The following is a 26537-nucleotide window of genomic DNA, read 5'->3' as shown; positions in this document are numbered from 1 at the left end:
TCTCTGTGAACATGCAGCAATGTAAGACTTAATGCATTTCCAACCAGAGCTCCTAATTAATTTAGCGGTCAGCTGGTCTAGATAAGGTTTGAGTAAACAAGCCTTGACTGTACGGATTGAGGCTTCATGGCTACAATTTGCATAATCATTGCATCGTTACATAACAATAACGAGAAGCTATTTCATATTCATTTCAGATTATTTCACATTTGTTTTTTGGAAGCAGGTCAAGTAAATCAACAGCATGGGGAGAATATCTGTGGGATTTTACAGAACTGAAGCCCAAAACCAGATTATTCATCTGAAGATGTGCAAACAGCCTTTTCTTCTTATGTTGTGTTCACTCTCGATTACAGCGTACAGTTGGGAACACGCAGATTTAATGTTTCTATATTAAGAACTTTGTGCAGCAGGAACAGTAAGTGGAGCTACACAACGGGCTGCTTTTCAGGTGAATGGTGAGGAAGCCTGGATGTCCCTGAGCATTCCCCTCTGTCACGATGATTTACAATAAAGCCCAGGAAGACTCCGTATGTGGGCTGCCACATCAACATAATCTGAATCCTTATGTAGCAGCTGTAGAGCTTTCACATCCCTGAGGCTGTTGGTTTGAAAAAGGAATCCTGGGACCTGAGTGCCTCCAGTTTATAGATATGTGTGCAGTACAATGCCATAACTACTTCTGTGTCTTTAAAATTGTGTTCATGAACCATCTGAACATCTGTTTTGTTGTTGTTGATGTTGTTAAAAAGCCGCAAAGAGCTTCTTTTACCCACAGAAGTCAGATAAGCATTACTGTCTTTTTAGCTTTCATACAGCTTGTAATTTGATTCAATCTCACCTAAAAAAGATCACAGATGTCTTGCTTTTGAAGTCTTTGTGTGAGTGACAATGATAATAATGTGGAGGCTGAATGAATTTAGTGCAGTAATCATCAGAAGGTCATTCCAGGAAGAATAAAGGAACCCAGACATCTGTTAAAATCTGTTAAAGAAAGAAGTGATCAGCAAAGAGAGATTAACTCACCCTCTCCTCCTCCTCTCTGAGGTCTGGCATGGTGCTGACACACAGCGTCACAGCAGTGATTGCTACAAATACCACTGACAAACAGGCGAAGATCTTCCCTGGCAGGCCGGAGTGAGGGTTCTCCACCATGTCCCGAAGTCGTCGCATGCAGCCCCCCGAGCAGGTCTCCTCCACCTCTGGAGGGAGCTGCTGATTCTCCTCACAGGACTGTGGAGAGGTGAGATCATCCTCCTCCTCCTCCAGCCTCTGCTGCTCCTTGTACTCCTCTTGCCTGAGCCGCAGCTTCCTGAGGCAGCACCAGTCCAGGTTGTCCTCCTCCACCCCCCAGTACAGCAGCTCCTCCTGGAAGGACAGGGCGCACATCTCCCTCAGCAGGCGCAGCTTCCCCGCAGCCAAGAAAGAAACGATGGTGCGGAAAGCTGACGGGCTTCGATCAAAGAAGTACTCGTTACGGCTGCCGTCGTAGTCGTCACACACGTCCATGATCTCGGCCTCATTGCTACAGCCGCGCAGCTTGCCCAGCCGAGTCAGGGGGAACTCCTCCAGCGTGGACCAGGGGATGCAATACTTGATGCCCCCAACGTTGATAATGGCTGCTCCATCAGCCAGGCCAATCTCATCTCCATCCTGTTGGCGAGACTGGGGCTGAAGAAGGAGCTGGGCCCGCTTGTAGAACAAACCCTTCTTAGGGACGACCTCCTGAGTGTTCTCCACACGGCCGAAGTGGAACGGCGTAAACTGCTGTTCAGTGCTGCCAGCTAGGAATGCAACTTCCTGGTACATTACTGCTACTGATGGACTCTGTCCTGCACAATACGATGGAGAGGAACTTCACAGGGTCTGTGAGGTGACTAGTTGCTCGTCACCCATTCAGCAACACAGTCTGACTCTGTAGGGCAGAGAAGAAAAGTAACCTTTACTCAGTGTTTATGCTAAACATGAAATGTCACTGTGTGAAGAGTCTGAAAGTGGAGCTGGTGTGACTGGAACTGATAAGTTTGGTCCTCTCTGGGAGCTGAGCGTTGGACTGCCTTTCTTTCTTTAGATATGATAAACCATCACCAGACCAATTCAACTCTGTGAATATGATCTGTCCGATTCATTCCCTTTTTTCAGAGAGAATCGGTCGCTTTTGGACAAGCCTCTAAAAGCAATCGGAGAGAAGAAGCGACGTAGAACAGAGCGGCAGAAAATGCATAATGACAGTGTTTAACGGCAGATCCATTTCCTCTCTCTCTTCAGCTGTCCTTTCAAATAAATGCAAAACGGCCAAAAATATAACTTGAGAAATGTTAAGATGGAATAAAAGTTTGTGATAAAAGCTTCAGGTCAAACATAAAGTTGCACAATCATGATGTCTCTTTTTTTTGTCAAGGCTGAAATTAATGAATTTAACTTCTGATTAGCTGAGGTGTTTTGAGCATAGACTGTATAAAATATACCCATTTGTTTCTTAAAGGTGACATATCACACTTTTTTCATCAATATATATTGGTCTAAGAGGTCCCCAAAACATGTCTTTAAAGTTCATGCTCAAAAAAACACTTTGAAATCAGATTTTGGCATGCCTGAAAAACCCTCTTCTTCAGTCCTCCTCAGAACACTCTGTTTTCCCTCTGACCACGCCCCCTCAGGAAGTGGATGTGCCTCGGCTGTCCAGCACGTTGATCTACTGTTTACATGTTGGCTGAATATACACAGCTGCTGTTACTTCAACCCTCTGAATCTGATCCAGAATCTGATCCTGACGGAGAGGCGCCTGCAGCAGGACCTTTCTGAAGGATTGGTCACAGATTTAGTGTTTCTTGTTGTTTTATTTATCAGTATGTCGACGTGTGTCTTTGTACACAGCCACGAACATGTAGCTATGTGGCTATGCTAACTAGTGCTAGCACTTATCTATGATAAATAAAAAATAATCCACTAGATCTTCAAATCTGCAGACGTGGGGAGTAAAACCGACCTCTAACAGAAAGGCAGCAGGACCTTTCTGAAGGATTGATCACAGATTTAGTGTTTCTTGTTTTATTTGTCAGTATGTCGACGTGTGTCTTGGTACACAGCTACAGCTACAGCTATGAACATGTAGCTATGTGGCTATGCTAACTAGCGCTAGCACTTATCCATTATAAATAAAAATCATCCACGTGGGGAGTAAACCGACCTTTGTGTTTATTAAGACAGCCTACAACTAGCATGCCTCCCTCCTAAGCTCCTTGTTAGCACACATGTGTGCAGGTAATGAAAAACAGAGGAGGGATTCAGTATTATTTTATACAGTCTATGGGCTGAACAAGCTCCGAGCTCTGACTCCGTGATAGACCGGATATTGTTGTTACGTAACAAAAACACTGAAGTCTGAAACGGCTCGTTTCACACACATTTACAGAAAGGTGGAGAAATCAGAACAGGGGCAGAATGGATTTTTTCATTCTCAGGGGGTTTGTAGACAGGCCAGGGAAACATATTTCAGGTAGAGAACCATTAAAAAGTCAATTTTGCATGATATGTCACCTTTAAGCGCTGTTTTTGGGCTAATCGGCGGCGGCAGCCATATTGCTGCTGTCGAGCAACTGTGATGTAAAGAGGCCTCCTAGCAGACAGCTACAGTGTTCCCGCCTGTCAATCAAGTCAGCTGTGCCTCTCATTGGAAAACTCAATATCTTTGAAAGTACCACGTTAGAAATAAATTCAACCCCCATACAGTGTGTGCCGATAGAAAAATGAGCTATCCAGACTACACTCGTCTTTTGAACCAGACTGTAAATATGTTTATTTCTGCTGTAAAGATCTGCTTTTTTTTATTTCAAATATTTTTATTGAGTTTTGAACACATATGACAATACAAAACACAGCACACCCAAATACAAAAAAAAAAAAAAAAAAATAAGACAGAAAACACCGGGGTTGGGCGGTAATGTTCTACATTGCCACAGATGGTACTGTATTGTGCAAAACAAGGAAGACGAACAGGTCTCTGCGGCAGTGATAGTAATACCTGACATAGTGCAATAGCCCTTCCCACCCTCCCATCTCCTCCCTCCATCCCCAGCTGTCCTGAAAAATTGAGGCGTAATATGTAAGAGTCAGTTTGCAGCGCACCACACAGAGTCAGATCTTACTTCTTATGCCAAGGGCCGTATAAAAGCTCATCTTATGATGGTTTAGTTTGGGTGTCATGAAAGTAGACTAAGAAAGGGTCCCATGTCTCATAAAATTTCCTCTTCGAGCTACTGATAGAAAAACGTAGCATCTCGAGTTTAAGACAGGACATTACATCCTGACGCCACTGGTCAAGCGTGGGCAGGGCAGCACCCTTCCATTTTAGCAGGATTGTACGTCTGGCCAAGAGCAAGGCAAAGGCAACCATGCGGTGTTCTGTAGGAGTGAGGTGGGGGTTATCTCCACCAGCAATACCAAACAGGGCAAGAGTAGGGCTAAGATTTACATTTTTCTGTAATACTTTAGACAAGGTGTGGAATATATCATGCCAGAATTTCTGCAACTTAGGACACAGCCAGTACATGTGTATCAGGGAAGCATCATTACAATTGCACTTGTCACAGGTGGGAGTTATATCGGGGTAGATACTGGACAGCTTGACCTTGGACATGTGAGCCCTGTGGACCACCTTAAATTGAAGCAGACAGTGTCTAGCGCAGATGGAGGATTTATGTATTGATGATAGAATGGAGTCCCATTGGTCATCAGATATGTGTCCCAAGTCCTGTTCCCAAGCCGCCTTAATCTTGTCCAGTGGTGAACTTATCAGCTTCGAAATGGTATTGTGTAATTTGGACAGTGCACCTCTGGACAGTGGATCGAAGGAGAGAAAGGTGTCAATTGGGTTAGCTATGGGTACTGAGGGGAAACAAGGCACAACCGAGCGGACATACTGTCTGACCTGTAAATACCGAAAGAAATGTGTTTTGGGTAGGTTGTATTTCTCAGTCAGTTGATTAAAGGAAACAAAACAGCCGTCTTCAAACATGCACGCAAATGACCTGATGCCCCTTTCATGCCAGGTCCGAAAAGTCGAGTCAGAGCGCGAGGGGGTGAAAAGGTGGTTGGAAGCAATCGGACTCAGAGGGGAGAAGAGTTTGTATCCAAAAGATCTCCTAAATTGGGTCCACACCCGAATGGTATGACGCACTACTGGGTTATTCAGTGATTTTGGTAAGGGGCAGTCAAGCGGCGCACCGAGGAGTGCAGGAAGGGAGACATCTCGGCATGAGTTCAGCTCCAGAGATGTCCAGTCTGGACCGTCCGACTGGAGATAAAAGCGGGTCCAAAAAGTAATACAACGAATATTGGTAGCCCAGTAATAATGTCGGAAATCGGGGAGTCCCATACCTCCGTCCCTTTTGGGTCTCTGAAGCAGGGCTTTGCTAACTCGAGGCCTCTTGCCCTGCCAGATGTACGAGGAGACAATGGAATCTAGTGAGACAAAAAACGATTTTGGAATAAATACTGGAACACACTGAAACAAATATGTAAATTTTGGGAGTATGTTCATTTTTATAGAGTTAATTCGCCCAGCGAGCGATAATGCAAGGGGGGACCACTGTGACAATAATGTTCTGACCTGGTTCAGCAGGGTAATAAAGTTTTCTTTTAAAAGGTTCTTAAACTGCCGGGTAGCTACCACTCCCAAATAAGTAAACTGTCTCTCTTCAATTTGGAATGGGACACTACTGTAGTCTAAGTCAAACGCCTCTCTGTTTATTGGAAACAGTTCACTCTTGTGCATATTGATCTTGTATCCAGATATAGATCCAAATTGCTCAAGCAGGGAGAGCGCTGCTGGAAGAGAGGTATCTGGGTCCGAAATAAATAGCAAGAGATCATCTGCGTATAAAGACACCCTGTGCTCTATACCCCCTCTCCAAATACCAGAGACACCCCGGCTGTTCCGGAGAGCCATTGCGAGCGGTTCGATCGCTAAGTCAAAGAGAATTGGGCTTAGTGGGCAACCCTGGCGGGTGCCGCGACCTAATGCAAAGGGCTGAGAGACTGTGCTGTTAGTTTGAACTTTAGCAATGGGAGAAGCATACAATAATTTAATCAAGGCTATAAGTAGCGGGCCTAAGCCAAAGTTTTCCAAGACTTTAAACAAATATTTCCACTCTACGCGATCAAACGCCTTCTCGGCATCTAGTGATACAACACATTCAGGGACATCACCAGAGCTCGAGTAGAGAATGTTAAATAAGCGTCTGACGTTAAAGAAGGAGTGTCGGTTCTTTATAAAGCCAGTCTGATCCTGCGCTATTATTAAGGGGACAACTTCCTCCAACCTGCGTGCCAGTGCCTTAGCGAGGACTTTCGCATCTGTGTTCAACAGGGAGATTGGTCTGTACGAGGCACAGTGGGTGGGGTCCTTACCCTTTTTAGCTATAAGAGTGATACGAGCCTCGTTCATCGACTGAGGGAGTGAGCCATTCTTAAGAGACTCTGAAAAGACAGTAGCAAGGTGTGGAGAGAGAAGTGCTGAAAATTTCTTAAAAAATTCAGCTGGAAAGCCGTCAGGGCCAGGGGATTTCCCGGATTGCATGGATGAAATAGCTAGGGCTACCTCCGCCTGGGACAAAGGGGTCTCCATTTTCTCCACCAACTCTGGTGGAATGGTTGGGGTGGGCAGGGGGTCAAGAAAGGCCTTAATAGCTGCATCATCACCGTTAAATTGTGAGGTATACAGTTGGGAGTAAAAGCTTTTAAAGGTATCATTTATCTTGGTGGGGTCTAGAGTAGTGTCTCCGCTGTCTGTGTGAATACTTGTTATAAGTTGTTTAGCCCTTAATCCCTTTAGTTGATTAGCTAGTAGTTTCCCAGTTTTTTCACTATGTTCATAGTAGGTGCTTTTGCTTTTTGACAGAAGATTTTCCGTTTGGTAAGTGGTAAGTAGGTCAAACTTAGTTTTCAGTTCCAACCGTTCATTGTATAGTTCTGGAGTTTGTTTAAGTGCATATTGTCGATCGATTTCTTGAATTTTGGATACCAATTCCAGCTGTTCCTTCTGAGACTGTCTTTTCTTATTAGCAGTGAACGCTATAATTTGCCCCCTCAAGTACGCCTTAAATGCATCCCAGACCACAAGAACAGAGACAAGATCTGCTTTTTTGAATTGGTGTATGTGGTTTCCGGTACTTCCAGAGCCAGCCTCAAGCGGATCCTCAATGAACTGCAGTTTTTAGCACTTCTGCATTGGACTCATATTTTTAGACCGGAGGTTGATGCTTGTTTTGGGGAGACTTGGCCAGGCTGATTACTGTAAAAACAACACAACTCAAAACCTAATTCACTATTTCATATCATATTTTCTATTTCATTTTGAAACATTTGGGGTAAAGTATTACCCGCACCAAGTTCCTAAGTTTAAGTGAGAGTTCTGCAAAATATGACTTGTGATCTAAGATTTTCTGTCATCATTTTGATCTATATCTATATATATTTTTTTTTTAACAGCTAACATGTATTTAAAAAAGAAAAAAAAATGAAACTATAGAGGTCATGCTTGTTAGTGTTAGGAGTGAGTTAATGTCTGTATAAGTCCTTTACTTTATTTTTTTGTTCTGTTTGTTGATTTTGTTTTTGTTTGTTGTTTCATGTTACTGTTAATGTAATTGTCCCCTGTGTTTTACTGTTTTATTTTTTATTTGTTTGGGTGTCATCTACATTATGTTAAATGTTCAAAAAATAAATTATACAAAATAAACAAAATGTAATCACTTGTTTTGGTGGAACTGGATGATATCTTATGGATTAAATATTTTCTTCTCCCCTCTGAAGTCCTCCATCTGAAGATTTCCCTGCTGGATAGATTAATCTAATGAACATTAACTCATTAGATCTACACAGATAAGTAGTGTGAATGAAATCTTGAAGCACATGGAGATTTTTTTCACCACAACAGGACGTGGAACACCAGGCACAGTCGACTCTGCAGCCTGGGGGAGGGGAGACATTTAACTGAATGAAAAATCCAAACACAACGCTGTAGAAATGCTCCACCTTAATTCATGCTCAAGAATAGAAATCTAATTCCCCAGTAATGTATTATAACACACCACAATTCTCTTTTGAAAGAATACAAGGAAAACATATATGTAAGGGATAATGTATAGTTAGCAGGTAGTTATGGGAAAAATAACCCCTTCAGGTTGGACAAGACCGTGACATTAATAACAACCTGCTAACCATACATTATCCCACTTATTACTTGGATAATAACTTAAGATACAAACACGCTGTTAAAAACATTGATTAAAGATGATTTATTGATTTAAATGATTTATGTTTACAGTTTTTAAAAATAGTCCCAGTGATTCCTCGTCAGTGATCGTTCCATGGTGATGGATTCTTCTCTGCCTGTTGCTGTGGGTTGAACATGAAACTGTCCTCATTCAGCTCTCCTTCTTCTCTGAGCTCTGTGGTTCACACACCTTTAAAAAGAAACTAATGTCACAACTTTGAACCCTGCTGCTATCATCACCACCGCTCATGGTTGAAGTTTCTTTGTAGAGATCACCAACCTAAAGTTTCTCTCACCTGCTCCGCTCCTTCATCATATTGATGGACAGGATCCAAGATGGACACGTATGTAGCCTGCTGATTTAGCATGCTAACTGAAGCTAACATTTTAGCTATATTGTATTGATGCTAACGGAAGCTAACAGTTTCCCCTCACCTTACGGTCTATGGTGTCAACAAGCAGAAGCTAAATGTGTCAGAACTCTTTACTGTGGATTGATTTGACATGATGTGTGATCAGTTTGTCTCTGGTGTTGATCATGTTAGTGAAAGTTAATAACCGTCGTCAAGGGGTTTTGACCAATCAGAATCAAGCTTCTTACACAGCCGAAAGATCAGTAAGATAGCCGTGTAATAATGGTTGTCAGGCCTTATGCCCTGATCACAGACCAGGGCCCATATGCACATCCAGCAATTACACAAACAGGACCATTAGCCTTAAAGTGCCATTATGGAACGGCCCATTTGGCTGTAGCGTTATCCGCATGCACGACTGCAAATAATTGGCCAATTAACTAATTGCGCCATGAAAGCGAGGCTGGTGCAAAACGTCATATGTCCAGGGAACCTCCTGGAAAACCCCGATCCAACAAATTCAAACTGCACATGCCTGCTACGCATAAACAACAATAAACATGGCGAGCAGTACCGCTGTGACTGAGAGAAGATCAAGAAAAAACAATGTTTCAGCAGAAGAAGAAATGGACATTTGATTAGAAGAATATAGAATGATAGAATGAGCAAACAGCTGTTATCAGCAAGTCAATCCTCAAAGAGAACAAACAAGGAGAAAGGGAAAGTTTGTCTTCAGATCTTGAACCGGGTTAATGCGTGTGGTGTTTCTGAGCGCACAGTAGAAGACCTACAAAATAAAATAAGCAACATGAAAGCGGCTTTGCGCAACAAGCACCGCCACCAACATGGTCCAGGTGGAGGACCACCTGTCCCCCCATTGAAGGATGAGGACTTGTTAATGGAGTCGTTTGGGAAGGATTCACTTCACAGTGTTGCTGCTAGGTTACCTAAGAATTATGTTGCATCTCCTAAATCTGAATTTGATGTATATTTCGACATCGTCATACTTTTCCAAAGGATTCCTTTGATCCCTAAATATCTGTTGTCTTCTCATATTTTGTCTTAAACAGTAACGCATAAGCACAATGTCCTCCATCCTTTAAAGAGGTGCGGTAATCTTGCCGTTAGCACCTGTAATGGTGAGGTCTACCTCCATTAAATGTAATGCTTTGTTGGGGCGTTAACCTGGCTCATGCATACCGCTAATCCATTTTTTTTTCATCATTTGTACAAACGGCCCATTTTCATAGCTAATGGATGGACATGCATATGGCCCCTGGTCAGCAAATGAAACAGAAAATTAATCAATATTGTACCCAATCAATCTTTACAACCTTTTCTATCCTAGTCCAGGCTGCTGACTGAAAAGGAGCTGCTTCAACAGATCTGAACTCTGAAGGGAACAGAGAGCCAGAGGCGTCAAAACAGACAAACTCCTGTGGATTATTACCTGTGTAGCACATTTATTATTTAACTGAACGCAGAATACATCAATCCAAACACCGTAAAAGCTGCAAAAAAACATGCTTCAGTAAAAACAGAAAGAAGCAGTAATCAATTTTCTATTTCCAATCTCAGTGAGCCTTAAAGTGCTTTATCAGCTGGACCCCATCTTCACCAGGATCTTCAACAGATCTCTGGAGCTGTGCAAGGTCCCCTCCTGCTTCAAACGCTCCACCATCATCCCTGTCCCCAAGAAACCCTCCATCACAGGACTGAATGACTACAGGCCTGTTGCCCTGACATCTGTAGTCATGAAATCCTTCGAACGGCTGATGTTGAGCCACCTGTAGGACATCACAGGACCCCTGCTGGACCCCCTGCAGTTTGCCTACTGAGCAAACAGGTCTGCCGAGGATGCAGTCAACATGGGATTGCACTACATCCTACAGCACCTGGACTCTGCAGGGACGTACGTAAGGATCCTGTTTGTGGACTTCAGCTCGGCGTTCAACACCATCGTCCCCAACATTCTCCACCAGAAGCTCTCCCACCTCTCTGTGCCAGCCCCCACCTGTCAGTGGATCTCCAACTTCCTGATAGACAGGACACAGCAGGTGAGGCTGGGGAGTATCACATCCAGCACACGGACAGTCAGCACTGGCGCCACCCTTGGGATGTGTTCTCTCCCCACTGCTCTTCTCCCTCTATACAAACGACTGCACCTCAGGGGACCCCTTTGTTAAACTCCTGAAGTTTGCGGACGATACCACCATCATTGGTCACATCCAGGATGGTGATGAGGCTGCATACAGACGGAAGGTGGAACAGTTGGTCCTCTGGTGTGGCCAGAACAGTCTGGAGCTGAACCCACTCAAGACTGTGGGGCTGACAGTGGACTTTAGACGAACCAACCCCCCCAACTTCCGGTTCCTGGGATCTACTATCTCCCAGGACCTGAAGTGGACCTCCCACATAGACTCCATAAGGAAGAAGGCACAGCAGAGGCTGCACTTCCAGACAGCTCAGGAAGTTCAACCTGCCCCAAGAACTGTTCATCATCTTTTACACCTCCATCATCCAGTCTGTCCTGTCTCTCTCCATCAAGGTTTGGTTTCCCTCTGCCTCCAAATGTGACAGGCACAGACTGCAGCGCATAGTCAGGTCTGCAGAGAAGATCATTGGAGTCAGTCTGCCCTCCATTCAGTAACATCTCTGCAGACCCCTCACACCCTGGACACTCACTTTTCAAACTCCTCCCCTCCGGTCGGCGTTACAGAGCTCTGTACGCAAAAACATCCAGACACAGGAACAGTTTCTTCCCCCAGGCTGTCACACTGATGAACACTTAACACTGTGTCATAAACCAGCTACCTCATGGACAGCCACCTTCATCCTTGCACTATTGCACATTATCATGTTTGTCTATTGTTTCTTTTTATTGCACTCGTGCCTTTTGTACTTTTTTTAATATATATTTTTTATTAGTACTTGATTTTTAGTGTCTGTCTTTATGTTTGTACAGGGAGTACGCAAAAATACCGGAGTCAAATTCTTTGTATTCTTGAGATACATTGAGATTAAAGTTCTCTGTGATTCTGATTCTGATTCTGATTATGTCAGAAAGTGAATGAACACATTAATTTTGATCAATGAGCAGAGATATATGAACCATAAAAGTGCTTTAAAGCACACGTGAAGTCAATACATGTTTAATGTTTAATGTCTGTGCTAATGGTTTATTTATTCATTTCCATATGAACACACACACACATTTCTTTACCTCCACATGCTGATGGTGCACTCAGTATTAATATGACAATAAAACAATATGATTTATATACTTTTACTATTGATGGTGAAATATCTTAAGTGCAAAAGCAGCAGCTAAATACAAATTATGAATGAGGGAACAACCAGCACAAGGAGAAAAGGAGAAACTTGAAGTGAATGATTTCCTCTTCAATGTAGCATACCTGCCAACATTGGATTGGGAAAAATAGGGAGATTTTCTAGAGTATCGTAAAAATCTGTCTATACCCAGCAACCCCGTCCATATATAACCCTGAACTACAGATGAATACACTTAATAAATGGATATGTAAGTCAAATACTTTAAATGTCTCTTCATTTCAAGGTTTGCAGTAAAATAAAATATTGAAAACATACAACATTTACGAATCCATGTCTAATAAATATGGCAAAACTCATCAACATGTTGAAGAGTGAGAGTAGAGTGAGCCACTGCAGTGAGGAGTAACACAAACATGTTCCAGGTAGAGGGGTTTGTGTTGACACCATATTTTGATGTTAACACCATTATAGTATTATTTCAATACAGGAGTCTCTGTAACAGGAATCTACATCTCTATGTGCTTTTTAAAGTCATTTATCTGGGTCCTTTAAATCCTATTTATTAGCTACAGCTAAATGTTCTCTGACCTACAGTAACCTCTGCATCCTCAGCCTCTGCTGCTTTCTGCTCTTTATTTAAAGAAGGAAGAGATTTCCTCTGCATCTCCACCTGAGGTTATCAGGTAGAGTTAAGTGATTTCATAACTTCACCTGTGATATTGTGATAGTGACGCTGTCAGCACTCTGTCATCAGATTCACACAGCTCTAAACTCTCCTGATGAACTTTAAAAATGATGCTGCATAATTGCACGTCACAACTGAAGTTAGCTATAAGAACAGGGCTAACCCACTTTAATGAGGGATGGATCAAATCTATAAACAGTGCAGAAGTTTGTTGAACTCATAACAACTTGTCTAATGAACACTTCAGCAGCTTAAGTGGGTCCCTCAGGTAGATCTGTGACACCGGTAGCGTGTCACAGATCTACCTGTCGCTCTGTGTCTGTGGGTCAGTGGGTGTGTACCAGTACCTGCTGTCAGAAACCCTCTCATGCAGCATCTTTTGGATCTAACCATCTACAGGGAGAGGAGGGGTGGATGTTTTTTGGGGTTTGAATATAAGGCTCAAGTAGAGGACTTCTTGAAAAAGAAGTTGAGGGACACTCATTTGATTGACATCAACATCAATCAGGGAGATTGTCCAGAGAAATAACAACTCGGGAGTACAGTGGGAGAAAAAGTTAAAAAGCGGTAGACTCCCGCCTGAATCGGGAGTGTTGGCAGGTCTGATGTACTTGTGTGAGTATAATAAGTGACAAGAGAGTAAGAAGTAAGGTCCATCAGTTGATCACACAGAGTCAGAGTGATACTCATTACATTTTAGGGGGGCACTTTCTGTTTTGTCCAGTTTTGTATTCCTTGAGGATGGGCCTACACTCATATTGTGCTCATTCATCATCCAAACACAACACAGAGGTTTTTGATGAGATGAGGAGTTCTACCATCAGAGGGACAGTGACAGCCCATAGAAAGACTACCCATTTCATTAATCCTCGTCAAGAGGACTCAGAGAAATTCTGAAGCCCTCAACACAACCCGCAAACACGAAGTCAGACAGATTTTCATCATCGTCCATCAGCATGTGTTGCTTGTTCCCAATAACAGATGTTATAATATGCAGGTGAAAATTAGCTTATCATATAACCTACCTATATGACACATGTTGATGTGTGGACTAAATTGTCCCACATGGTTCAGTCTGCATTGCTCACCTTCCAGAGCTCCCTGTCTCACTGTTTCACCCGCTTTCTTCAATTTTCAGAAGTTACACCATTACCTTTGGTTAGTGCTGGGCGATAATTCGATAACCACAATTATCATGATCGAATTTTTCTCGATATAAATATAAACATTTTCAATAAAAATTTGACATGAATAAACATGTAACTACACCCCCCGGCCACTTAAAATGGAGTGGGCGCTAATGAGCCTTAAACACTAGTTGCCGCACAACATTTGACAGAAGAAGAAGGCGGCATTGAACAGCCAATCATGTCACAGGGTGAGAGGGGTCCAGGGCTGAATGTAAACACAGCTGAGAGGAGGGACAGCGGCACTGAAGAAAACTCAAAACCTAGCAGCTCAAAGCAGAGTCGTTAGTCTGACACTGTGTCGACTCTGCATTAACTATTAACTTCATACACTTCATTAAATATACTTTCAGACTTGCTTCTATGTGACTTCTTTTTTTCTTTCTATTTTATTTATAGAAGATTTTAAACATTTTAGACAGACAGTGTGATATACAACATAAGGTATAAAAATATAGAATAAACATCAATTGTCACATCTGAATGTCAACTCCCTTTCCCACCCCCCATTACAAGGCCATTCAACAACTACAAAAAATATTTAGTAGTAGTAATAATAATAATAATAATAATAATAATAATAATAATAATAATAAAATAATAATAATAATAATAATAATAAATACATGCATAAATTAATAAATAATAAAATAAAATAACATTGATAATACATACATGGGAAATAAATAAATAAAATAGAATAGTCATATTAATTAAAATAGACAACAAAGAGTAAGTTAAAATTGCACATATCAGTCCTCCAACTGCAGGGAGAAATCTAGAGAATGTATATAGTTCAAAAAGGGATCACAAGTAACATGAAATGATTTCACCGAGCCTTTTATTGTAATCCTGAGCTTCTCAAGCTTCAAATTATAAAGCACCTCTTCATCCAATGAGAAGGGGGGGCGGGGGATGACTTCCCTTTTTTTCTACTTTTAACACACTTTTTTTTTAATTTAACTAATTCATTGTTTTTAATTTTTCTTGATTATTTAATTTTTTTATCATTAATTTTTTCATTTATTATTTTAATGTTCTTTATCCTTTTCTCTTATCTCTGATGTGATGTTGTCCTCTTCTTAAAACCTTTTTATCGTCATTTAATGCCTTTATTTATTTGTTTATTTATTGAATTATTTTCTTTGAAAATCCTCTGTAACAATGATTTATGGATCTACTGTTTCTAGGGATGGGCAATGATTTTCGAATAATTGTTCACCTAGTAAAAATCAAAGAGTTACTTTGAATATTTTCTCATTTAAAAAGTAAAATTTTTCATCGTTTTTACCGGTTCCTGGTTGTAATACGTATTCCCACCAGACGGTGGCTACAGAGCGTCTGGAAGCTATTTGCTAACCGCATTAAGTCAGCCTATTTTCACCTGCGCAATATTTCTAAAATTAGACACTTCCTATCTCAGAGCGACGCAGAAAAACTAGTCCATGCATTTGTTACCTCCAGGTTAGATTACTGTAACTCCCTCTTATCAGGCTGCCCCAATAAGTCTCTAAAGATTTTTCAGCTAGTTCAAAACGCCGCAGCTCGAGTATTGACTAAAACTAGGAGGAGGGAGCACATTTCTCCAGTGTTAGCTTCTCTACACTGACTCCCAATAAAATGTAGAATAGAATTTAAAATCCTTCTTTTAACCTACAAAGCCCTTAAAAATCAGGCACCCTCATATCTTAAAGAGCTCATAGTGCCCTATTACCCCTCTAGAACTCTACGCTCCCAACATGCAGGCTTGCTAGTTGTACCTAAAATCTCTAAAAGTAGTGTGGGAGGTAGAACCTTCAGTTATCAGGCCCCTCTCCTTTGGAATCATCTACCAGTCAGGGTCCGGGAGGCAGACACCCTCTCCACTTTTAAGAATAGACTTAAAACTTTCCTTTTTGATAAAGCTTATAGTTAGAGCTGGATCAGGCTTGGACCAGCTTTTGTCATGCTGCTATACGCCTAGACTGCCGGGGGAACTGGCACACTGACACACTGGGATCCTAGCTCACCCTCTTCCCCCCAACCCCTTCATCACTTACTTTAACTCTGCCTGTCCCATTAAAGTTACTAACCATAGACCTTTCTGGAGTCCCTGAGCTCCATTGTCTTGTAGATTCCTCTGAGCTGCTGTAGACGTCCTCCTGCTGTGGACGATCTGGACTCCAGCTGATACGGACGTGCTGGACTCCAGCGGCAACAGCTTCTACGACTCATCTCATCACTATCACCTCTCTCTCTTACTCCCCTCTATCTGTCTTTCCAGACCCAACTCTGTCGAGGCATGATGGCTGTCTAACATGAGTCTGGTTCTGCCTGAGGTTTCTGCCTGTTAAAAGGAAGTTTTTCCTCTCCACTGTAACTAGCTAAATACTGCGATGTGCAATGCTCATGATGGATTAAGGTGGGGTCAGACTGAGTCTTACCCTGTCTTGGTGTTGGGTCTCTGTTCATAATTTGACATAGTGTGGTCTAGACCTCCTATGTTTGTAAAAGCGTCTTGAGATAACGTTTGTTGTGATTTGGCGCTATACAAATAAAGATTGATTGATTGATTGATTAAATGGAGCGCTGCCTGCAAGCTAGTTCAGGCAGACAACTCGAGCCGCGCTCATCATACTGACACGTCACCACCTCTCCATCAGCTGATCTCAACATCCTCATTCGGCGGTCTATTTAAACGGCAAGTCTCCCTGTCTCTGCCTCTGCTTGCAGCGCTCCTGCTGTTCTGCTCAGTTCTGTGTGAAGTTCGTCCCCACCTCCTCCCCGGCTTCCACCTGCGGGCTCCGAGGGGGGTTAGTCCTCTCTCATTGCTCCTAATGTCTGCATTTAAATAATCTACAAGGAGTAATGAAGTTCGGAGCCCACACGTCAAACACAATACTGTATGCTGCAATAAACTTATTAAGAAAACGTGAGTTGTCTGACTGAAATAACAGAAGAAGAAAACATTAGAGACAGTCGCAGAGATTTTCTCTGTTTCTGAATCTCACACTACTACACATGCATTTCCAGAGACTGAGCCTGACTGTAAAATGTAAACACACATGCCACGACACGTCACAGAAACACCGACATAAAGATGGAGACAGACGCTGTCAGTGCCCACTACTAGCAGCACCTCGTCCTGCTGCTGGTTAACGTGACTGTCACATAGTTGGGTGAGGGGTGTTTATTCGAATAATCGTTGAATAGAAGCCAATGATTATAAAATAGTATTTTAACTTGAAATGCCCATCCCTAACTGTTTCATCACTTAATTCTATTTAATTTGAGTTTATTCTTTTTAATCTTTTGCATTGCATTTTGGTTTTGCATCTTTAGAAATTCTACACTCCTATCTGTCTGTTAAAGTTTTTTACCATCATCCGAATCCTGCCACGCTTGGTTAGTCAATCCTTCAAACAATCAATCAATCTTTATTTGTATAGCGCCAAATCACAACAAATGTTATCTCAAGACTCTTTTACAAACAGAGCAGGTCTAGACCACTCTATGTCAAATTATGAACAGAGACCCAACTTCAAGACAAGGTTAACCTCAGTCTGACCCCACCTTAATCCACCATGAGCATTGCACCTCACAGTATTTAGCTAGTTACAGCGGAGAGGAAAAACTTCCTTTATCAGGCAGAAACCTCGAGCAGAACCAGACTCATGTTAGACAGCTGTCTGCCTCGACCGAGTTGGGTCTGGAAAGACAGATAGAGGAGAAGAAGAGAGAGGGAGTGGCGATAGTGATGAGACGAGTAGTAGTAGCTTGTCAAAGTACTTTGTTTGTAACATTTGTTTTTAAGGTGCTATATTAATAAAGTTATTATTATTGTTATTATTATGTGTCACATCTGTTATTATTATTGTTATTATTATATCATGTGTCACATCTGTGTAACTTTACTAGTATTACTTTCTGACGGCAAAGTAAAGCACAGAACGTTTTCTAAACACATCCGTGTTTGGGTCAGGATTTCCTTAAATGAGCTAAATGACGTGGTAAAGCTGACCTTGTCTGCAGTGTGGGACAGTTCAGCTTCAGGGATCCAAATAAAAAATAATGATACATAAAAATAAAAATAAAAAATAAATGAATAAATAAATAAAAACCTTCAGTTGCGATTTCTCAACAAAGGAGCAGAGCTGATCAACATCAACTCATACAACCCCACAGGTGATGCAACTGTCCCTTTAACTGAGGAGAGGCTGCTGACCACTGCTCCATAGACTGAGGAAACCTCAGGAACTCAAAACCTTTTCAAAGACAGTTGGCTGATCCTAAAAAAACTACATTAAAGAGATGATGATCAAGAGATGCCAGCTTTTAAGCTTTTGACGTTGTGACAGTGATTTACAGCATCCTGCTTTTTGGCTGAATCAGATCTGTTTCATCACTCTCTGATCAAACAGTGAGACGTGTCAGTCAGAGAGGATTGACATGTTTCTCATCCTCTGAGGAAAAAAAGGGTCTTTAAACCCAACTACACATCTATGGAGTCATTCTGTTTCAACAAGCTAAGACGTTTCTTGATTTTATTAAACATTGCCGTCTGGATACACCATCGTGAAAGCACAGGGTGAAAGTCTACCAGTGATCCTTGAATGACTGTAGTGGACCTGAGGCTGCGGAGCTGATGAGGGGAGGCTCAACACATCATCACAACAAATTAAGAGTGGGGACCCTCTGGCTATCCTCAGAGTTTGCTCCTCTGCTATGAGGCCAATCATTTTCCAAGCAGGACGTTTTCTCCCTGCGAGGAGGCAAAGTGCAGCACCTCTACTACGAGCCTGCAAAGTGCCTCTGACAGCAGCAGCTTATTGAGTCTGACACTGCACCCAGAGATGGCTTCAGGGCCACAGCAGGAATTCATTCAACTTATATAGGAGGAGATCAACAGAAGGGCAAATATGTCTCTTTAACATTCAAGCTTCTGCTGTTTGGGCTTTTAAAAGTATTACTGATTTAGAGTTTCCAGACCTAGAGGGCATCCGTTTGACATTTTTGGAATTGTGCTTTTTCCCTTTCTTGCTGGCAGTTACATGATAAGATTATAGTTAATCATATCAGCATAAAGACTGAGCTGGGGAACCAGCAGGCCTGGCTCTGTCCAAATTAGGCCTGCATGATACAAGTCATTACTGCATTGTGGGATAACATTATCTATTGTGGACTGTGTTTATATAGATTGTAGGAAAAAAATGTATTAGCACTGGTGATACAAACCTACTTTGCATTCAAGAAGAACAAGAACTTGGCCACCAACTTCCTTTTACAGCAGAACTTGGACAACGATTAAAGGAGCCATCTTCATTTTGACTTTTTTTGTGTGTGGATTGAAAACTTGCGGGAGTTTTCGTTAGCTTAGCTTTAAGGCAGCTTCTCAGCTTGGATGGAGCTGAACCCAAACTCCAAATAAGGTATATTATTGAGGTGTTAAATCTATTCCACACTCCATGAGACTTAGAAATTACACTGGTAGTCAATTACACATCTAAAGATATATGCTACCGCCACTTAGTCAGTTGTAATTCTGACGTCTGACAGTCTGCAGCTGTGAGCCTCACACATAGGCCCACCTCAGTTGGAAGCAATGACTTGTGTGTATTTTTAGGTCTTGGTGCAAAAGCACTTTGACTTTTAAGCCATTAATAACTAAGTATGCATTTTCGAAACAGTCTAAACCAAGCGGCAACCTCCGGTCTCAAAATATGAAACTCATGCAGAAGCGTTATAATTGATTGATTGATTTTTTTTCTTGTTTTGTTTTATTTTGCTGCCTTGCTTTTCTTTGCTTTTTTGCACTGTTTTCCTTTTGCTTCCTATTGTATAATTGTATTTTCATATAAAGCGCTTGGAGAACCTTTTAAAGCGCTTTTATAAATAAAATGTATTATTATTATTATTATTATTATTATTATAAACTGCAATTTATTGAGAATCCGCTTAAGGCTGGCTGCAGGAACACCAGAAACCACATACACACCCAATCAAAGAGACAATCTTTACAGCAGAAATAAACATGTTTACAGCCTGGTTCAAAAAACTGTTTAGGTCTGAATAGCTCATTTCTCTATCAGCACACACTGTATGGGGGGTGAATTTTTTTCTAATGCGACGGTTCAGAAGATATTAAGATTACCAGTTTTTGTCAAAATAAGGACATGACTGACTTGACTGACAGGCGGGAACACATCGCTGTTGGCTAGGAGGCTCAAACCCTGCCTGTTTACCTCACACCAAGTTAGGTTCAGTTCAACATTTCCAATATGGCTCCCTCCGCCGTCTTCAAAACAGCGCTCAGGAACAGATAGGTGATGTCACAGATATTACGTCCGTTATTTATACAGTCTATGGTTCATATGTGTCAGAACAGCCAGAACCAAGGAGAGCAACCACCCACATGTTAGAGCAACTTCTCCAAACTGTCCAGGTGTGAGAGCACTTTGAAAAAACAAAGGCGAGGTCTTGTTTCGCTTCTTAAGTGAAAACAGCTGTGTATGTGGACTTGGGGAATACAGAGTCTTGTCAGAAAATCTTGTCAGTTTACAAAAGTGTAACAACAAGTCAGTAGTATCTAATATGTTTTCTGAGTAAATGATAGTGCTTCTCACATTTAGTCTCTGCATCACATATTTGTTTGTCTGCAAAAAATATGCCAATGAGTCAGTAAAAACAAACACAAGCAAGGATCTGGCACACATACAAACCGGACTATTAGAGCATCAGCGTACCTATTACATGTGATTCTGAGCGACAATTTGCTCTCATTTCAAGTACTTTACATCACTCTGTTCCTCGTTAGAAGAGTCAAGTACAGCAGGTGAGGTCATTTTCTTTCATCCTCAACAGGAGAGCTCTTTCCTGCAACCTCAAGGCCTCTGTGCATGTGTTCAGAAACAAAATCAGTGAACCATCACTCTCTGAACAACATGAACTCTTCTTCCTCTCAGCTCGAGGTGACAGACGCAAACAGGAGCTCTCTTTCCTTCTTCAAAATTAAGAAGATGGAGACTGCATGTAGACCCTGCGCTGTTCTCTTACCACCAGTTGCTCATGCAAATATAATTTACATGCCTCTCTGCATAAATCCACAGCCTATGCATCACTGATACATCTGCCTTCCCACATCCCCTCCATCTTCATCTAAAAGAGGCCCTGAAGCAGAAGTCTATTTTGGGACAGAGAGATCTTGACTGACACTGAACCATCACCTGACCTGCTGCTAAATCAGACTGATTGCGCCTCCTCGATGTGAACTTTCAGTCAATGACAGTCCGTACTCCAAAATATGAGGACAATTAAGTTCTCTGCCTGCAGAAGCAGTGCAGCAATTAGCGGAGAGAAAACGGTTTTATAACCTAGAATGACGCCAAATCTCTCTCTCTCTTTCTGACTCCAACAATCATGGGAAGAGTCCTTCTCACAGAGCAATCACAGGGGCTGAAGGGAGAGGCACCTTTTAGACTCTGAGTCACAGGAAGTGAGCACATTTTTAAAAAGCTTTAACATTATTGTTTCAAATTACAATGCCATTATTGAGGCAGCAAAACATGAAGGCCTGGTTTCAACAGCATGAATAATAAATGGGTTGATCCAAGTAGACAAGATTTCCCTTATTCTAAAACGTCACTGTTTACATGGTGTAAGCACAAGTTCATGAGACATGTGATTTTACTTTCACACGAGGAACCTTCTTTCTTCTACAGTCAATCAGCAAACTACAGTGTTTAAGGGAGTGCAAAGTATATTCTATTAAACAAGGTCAACTGAGCTCCTTAATGCATTATTCTAAAATCACAAGTGAGGAAGGACAAATGCCCCCATCTCTGCTCACCAAGTCTTCCCAGCACATTTCTCTGCAGGCCTGTTTGTCCAAAATAAGGTTAGCTCCAACTTTTCCAAACAGTCACGTTAACCAGCGTTGCCAACTTAGCGACTTTGTCGCTATATTTAGTGAGTTTTCAGACAAATCTAGCAGCTTCTTCTGGTGTTAATGGAGACTTTTGGAGACTGACGTGAAAGCATGTATCGTTCTGACTCGGGGAATCCACAGGATGCGTGTGCGCCGCGTTACGGCTGCAACACGGCTCTGCTCCATCCCGGGGCTTTCGCCCTGGTCCATAGGATGCGTGTTTGGAGCGGCGCGCACTCCGGAGCAGGAAACTCAAGATCCCTCGAGAACTCCAAAACGCGCGAGAACAACACAGTATAAACTTTTCCTCGTCCATGGTGTCGGATATCTTTTGAGACTGACGTCTGGCCCGATGCCACAGGTTATGACGTAATGTTGAAGAAGTGGTGAAATTTACGATCTTGTGTTTGCACATGGTGTTTATTTTGAAAGTGAGCGGATGTTGCATATGATCCTCGTGCCTGACTTCCGGGATAGTTCGATCATTTCTGTGTCGATTGACGCGTGCTGGGCGCGGAGAGCGGCGAAAATAGACTCCCCGCGTATCTCTGGCAGAGCGGCGCGGCGGAACACTCCAGAGACTGAGCTGGGACGCGCCGCAGCGCGCCCTGTGGACTCTAGAGCATTGACTTGAATGGGAACCTATTTGCTGCGACGTGCGCGGCGCAGCCGTAACGTAACGCGACGCATCCTGTGGATGTGGGCTTTACTCTACTCAATGAGCAGTGGATGCTGCTGTGAGTCCCTCCTAGCTGCATTCAGAGCAGGAGGAGTTCACCCCTCAGCATCCAGACTGCTAATGTATCATGCACGAGGACACCGCTGATTGATCCCGCCTCCTGTCTCTGTTTGGTCCATTTAGATAGTTAATGTAGATTGTATACAATAAACATGTAGAACATGTTCTGGTTGAAAAATGGAATGTTTTACTTTGATTTGTTGGAGGCTCCTCAGTGTAGTTATAAACATATTTAGGGTGTTTTTTAACCTCTTGTTGTCTCTCCTTCAACGTTACTCATCTCTCCTGCAGCGTCCATTATAATTACAATTATGCAAATTAAATGATGACGTCATCTAGCGACTTCTAGCGATTTTTAGGACAGCCAATAGCTACTTTCCTCCCTGAGGAGTTGGCAACACTGAGCCTCTCATCTCAGACAATGTAGCTGTAATCAATGAATCAATGAACAATTGTTCTTGTAAAAGTATTCTTGACATTCAAAAAAGGGGATGTGACACAATGGTACAACAGGTAAAGACAAATAAACAAAGGAATACTTGGCTGAATGTATTTTAGTAAGCCACATGGATAAGTTAACGACCATTACTAATGAGCTATCTTACTGATCTTTCAGCTGTGTAAGAAGCTTGATTCTGATTGGTCTAAACCCCTTGACAGCAGTTATTAATTTCACTAACATGATCAACACCAGAGACAAACTGATCACACATCATGTCAAATCAATCCACAGAGAAGAGTTCAGACACATTTAGCTTCCGCTTGTTGACACCATAGACCGTAAGGTGAGGGGAAACTGTTAGCTTCCGTTAGCATCAAAACAACATAGCTGAAAACGTTAGCCTCAGTTAGCATGCTAAATCAGCAGGCTACAGATGTTTCCATATTGGATCCTGTCCATCAATATGATGAAGGAGCGGAGCAGGTGAGAGAAACTTTAGGTTAGTGATCTCTCCAAAGAAAGTTAAACGAAGAGAAGAAGGAGAGCTGAATGAGGACAGTTTCATGTTCAATCCACCACAACAGGCAGAGAAGAATCCATCACCATGGAACGATCACTGACGAGGAATCACTGGGACTATTTTTAAAAACTGTAAACATAAATCATTTAAATCAATAAAATCATCTTTAATCAATGTTTTTAACTACGAGTTTGTATCTTAAGTTGGTAGCCAGATAATAAACAGAGTAATGTATGATTAGGGTCTTGCTTCACCCTGTCAGGATTCTATTTCCCATAACTACCTGCTAACCTTACGTTATCCCTTATGTACTGTAGTAAACTTTGAAAATGGACGTTTTATAAAATAAGACAAAAAGGTAACAGTGGACTGTTAATGTGATGCTGACCTGCGATTTATTTTCCTCTTTGTTTTTTCTCTAAAACTCATTCATCATATCTCCTCCTGTGCTTCTGTCATATCCACCACAGCTGTCACATACTGATGTTTTAATCACCCTCTCCGTGTTGGGAAAAGCTGCACGGCCCTCTCCCTTTGGCATGGGCCCACCAAAAATACAAAACCATCCAGCGCCTTAGCTGGAGACTTCAGAACTACACTCCCGATCTGTTACACTTCATATCAGCACCGCTTCATGAAAGTTACTGAAGTACAGAGAACATCTCTAATTGAAATTGAATCTGCACTCTGTGCCTGGCAGTCAGTGTCAATCAGGCGATTCAAAGGGCTGGATTAACATAGTGTGAGACAGGGATGAGGAGATAATGGGTTGAGTAAATTGCTGCAAGGGAAAGGATCTATTTGATGCCATGAGTCTGAAAGCAGGGAATGTGATGTTTGTGTGGAAGCACAGTCATTAGGACACAGAGTTTAGAGATCACAGCAAAATACAAAAGACAACAACAGCTGCCTACTTACAAACACATGAAATGTGCCACATCACTCCTCTTTTCTCTGTTTTACATTCTCATTACGCCCCGCTTCTCCATCCAAAAACCCTTTACGCTCATTGACTCACCTTCAGCTCCCGAGCAGGAGGACTAATGAGTGAGAAGAGATGCTGTTTAATTTGGGTGCAGGGCAAATTTTGTTGTTGAAAGCCACCAAGATACAGTGCAAGTTGTCATATTTGGAACATCTGTGCTCATTAGTTTGTACTCAATGGCTTCAAGGGCCCACTGGTGTGTGCTAAGACCGGAGGATTTACTGCGCAGGAGAGACAAAGGCATCCGTCTCCTCACATCAACAGGTTAATGATCCCACACGGGGAGGCAGTGGCAGGAACATATGGACAATCAATAGGAGAAAGTGGAAAGGGGGGATGTCTTTTGAAGGCAGGGTCGCTTCTGATCTACTTATGTTGTAACTCTTTTACTGAAAATACTGACAAACCCAACAAACAACAGAACATGCTCCAGGCTGCCTGAGGAGAGTCACAGCACTCTCTCATAGATGTCTTTAAGGGAGGACTGAAGATAACAGTCTTATATGGTGATGGTGATGACAGGAGCTCACCATGAGGAGGAGGGGAAGAAAAGTACCACGAGGACACTTCATGAAGCACTCCGCCTGCAACATGGCACTTCCAAGTAAAACATTTAAAATCAGTGACTCTTTCACTCACTCCCATGTGGAAACCAAAGCGATACACACAATAAATAAAGAATTTTATCACACATGAGAGATATACTGCAACTATCCAGGCTCCAATCAAATGTGTGCAGTGGCGTGTCCAGAAGGGTGGGCAAGGGTGGCACTGGCACCCCTTGGAATCCAATTGGCCACCCCAGGGACCACCCCAAAATCCTAAACTATGACTGGCTGTTAAAATCTTTAATTTGGGATGAGTTAAAAGGCTGACAGTAGATTTCTTGATTAGTGCCCTCAAATGTGACTTTGAAAAAACATATTTTTTTAGTCCTTAAAGAATCAAGCTTAGAAGATTTAGGACACTTTGTCATGTTTGTGTTTTAAGTCAAAGGCAATATAACAACTATAAAATACTTAAATGAAAGTAGGTTGTGAAGACAGAAAGGGTAAATGTGATTTATGTGTAAATGCACTGGCCACCCCTGCCTATGTGAGAGCCTCGGTAGGGCCACCCTGGTCAAAAAGTTCTGGACATGCCCCTGAATGTGTGTTCAGTCATTTAAGCTTCCTGATTATGGCTCCGATAATTAAAATGTGTCTTAATTCAATCAGAAACACAAAGTGATGATGGGATAAACATCCTTGTTCCCACACTTACCCAGTGTCTCGGGCTTGTGTCCATCTGGCTCAGCTTGCTCGCACGGTCGGAACAGTCAACATGCAGCATGCCTTCAAGTTTTCCACGCAGATGCTCTGGGACATCGCAGGAAAAACATGAACTCTGAACACGATTCGTAGCGCTCACATGCCGCGAGGACTCTTAATGATTCTGAAACTCGCCGTCTAAACGTTTAAAACATGAACGCGGTGAAACGCGTGCCAAGCGCCAAAACAATGATTGGGTCCGCGAGAGACGCAGAAGAGGTAGACATGTTACTCCACAGCAGCTGATACTCAGTCAGTCCAGTCCTCTCTCCACGAGAGACGACGTGGCAGATGTTTGCAGAGGAGTGTTTGAAGCTCGGAGAAAGTGAAAGGCTGTTTCCTGCTCCCTGATGGTCACTCCGTTCTCCGCTCAGGTGCGTCCGGAGCTCGGCGGCGCGCTGCGCTCTGCCCAACTGTGTCTCTGGGAAACCACGAAGTGCTTCAGAATAATGCCACAGCGTCAGTGGGAGTGTTCTGTATTTATGTCTTCTTCCTGCTGTGCCACGGTCTGGACTCTAATTATTACCTTTCCCCTGAGAACGGTTTGGACCATATCATCATCATTTGTCTCACCTGGCAACAACATTTGACTAACAAATGATTTCTGCTTTATGAAGCTGATCACTGAAAATGACTGATGCTTATGTAGGTCAGAGCTCAGTGCTGTGTTGACATAATTGCGATTTTATTTAGATATCAACCAAAAACTCATAACTGGGGTCCTTTTCTTATCTTTGTTCTTCAAAACACATTGTCGTGTTAGACCTGACTCCAAACGAAAAAAGAACTGAAGAAGTCTCAGCAGGTAAGCGGCATGATGGGGTTTAGAAAAGGTTTAAAT

At 42.3% G+C, this 26537-nt stretch overlaps 1 protein-coding gene across 1 annotated transcript in view; it reads right to left on the bottom strand.

Moving 5' to 3' along the window:
• Window positions 1-26125, bottom strand: part of kcng2 (potassium voltage-gated channel, subfamily G, member 2) — a 67200-nt gene extending 41075 nt beyond the window's left edge. Inside the window, exons 1-2 of the mRNA XM_034704217.1 lie at window positions 25650-26125; window positions 1027-1915 (exon numbers count right to left, since the gene is read on the bottom strand). Coding sequence (XP_034560108.1) covers window positions 1027-1809 — 783 coding nt within the window. The 5' untranslated portion in view covers window positions 1810-1915; window positions 25650-26125. The remainder of the gene's footprint in view (window positions 1-1026; window positions 1916-25649) is intronic.
• Window positions 26126-26537: the final 412 nt, after the last annotated feature.

Source organism: Notolabrus celidotus, chromosome 16, assembly GCF_009762535.1.
Source record: "Notolabrus celidotus isolate fNotCel1 chromosome 16, fNotCel1.pri, whole genome shotgun sequence".
Classification (NCBI taxonomy): Eukaryota; Metazoa; Chordata; class Actinopteri; order Labriformes; family Labridae; genus Notolabrus; species Notolabrus celidotus.
This window is presented reverse-complemented; position numbering and strand designations above follow the sequence as displayed.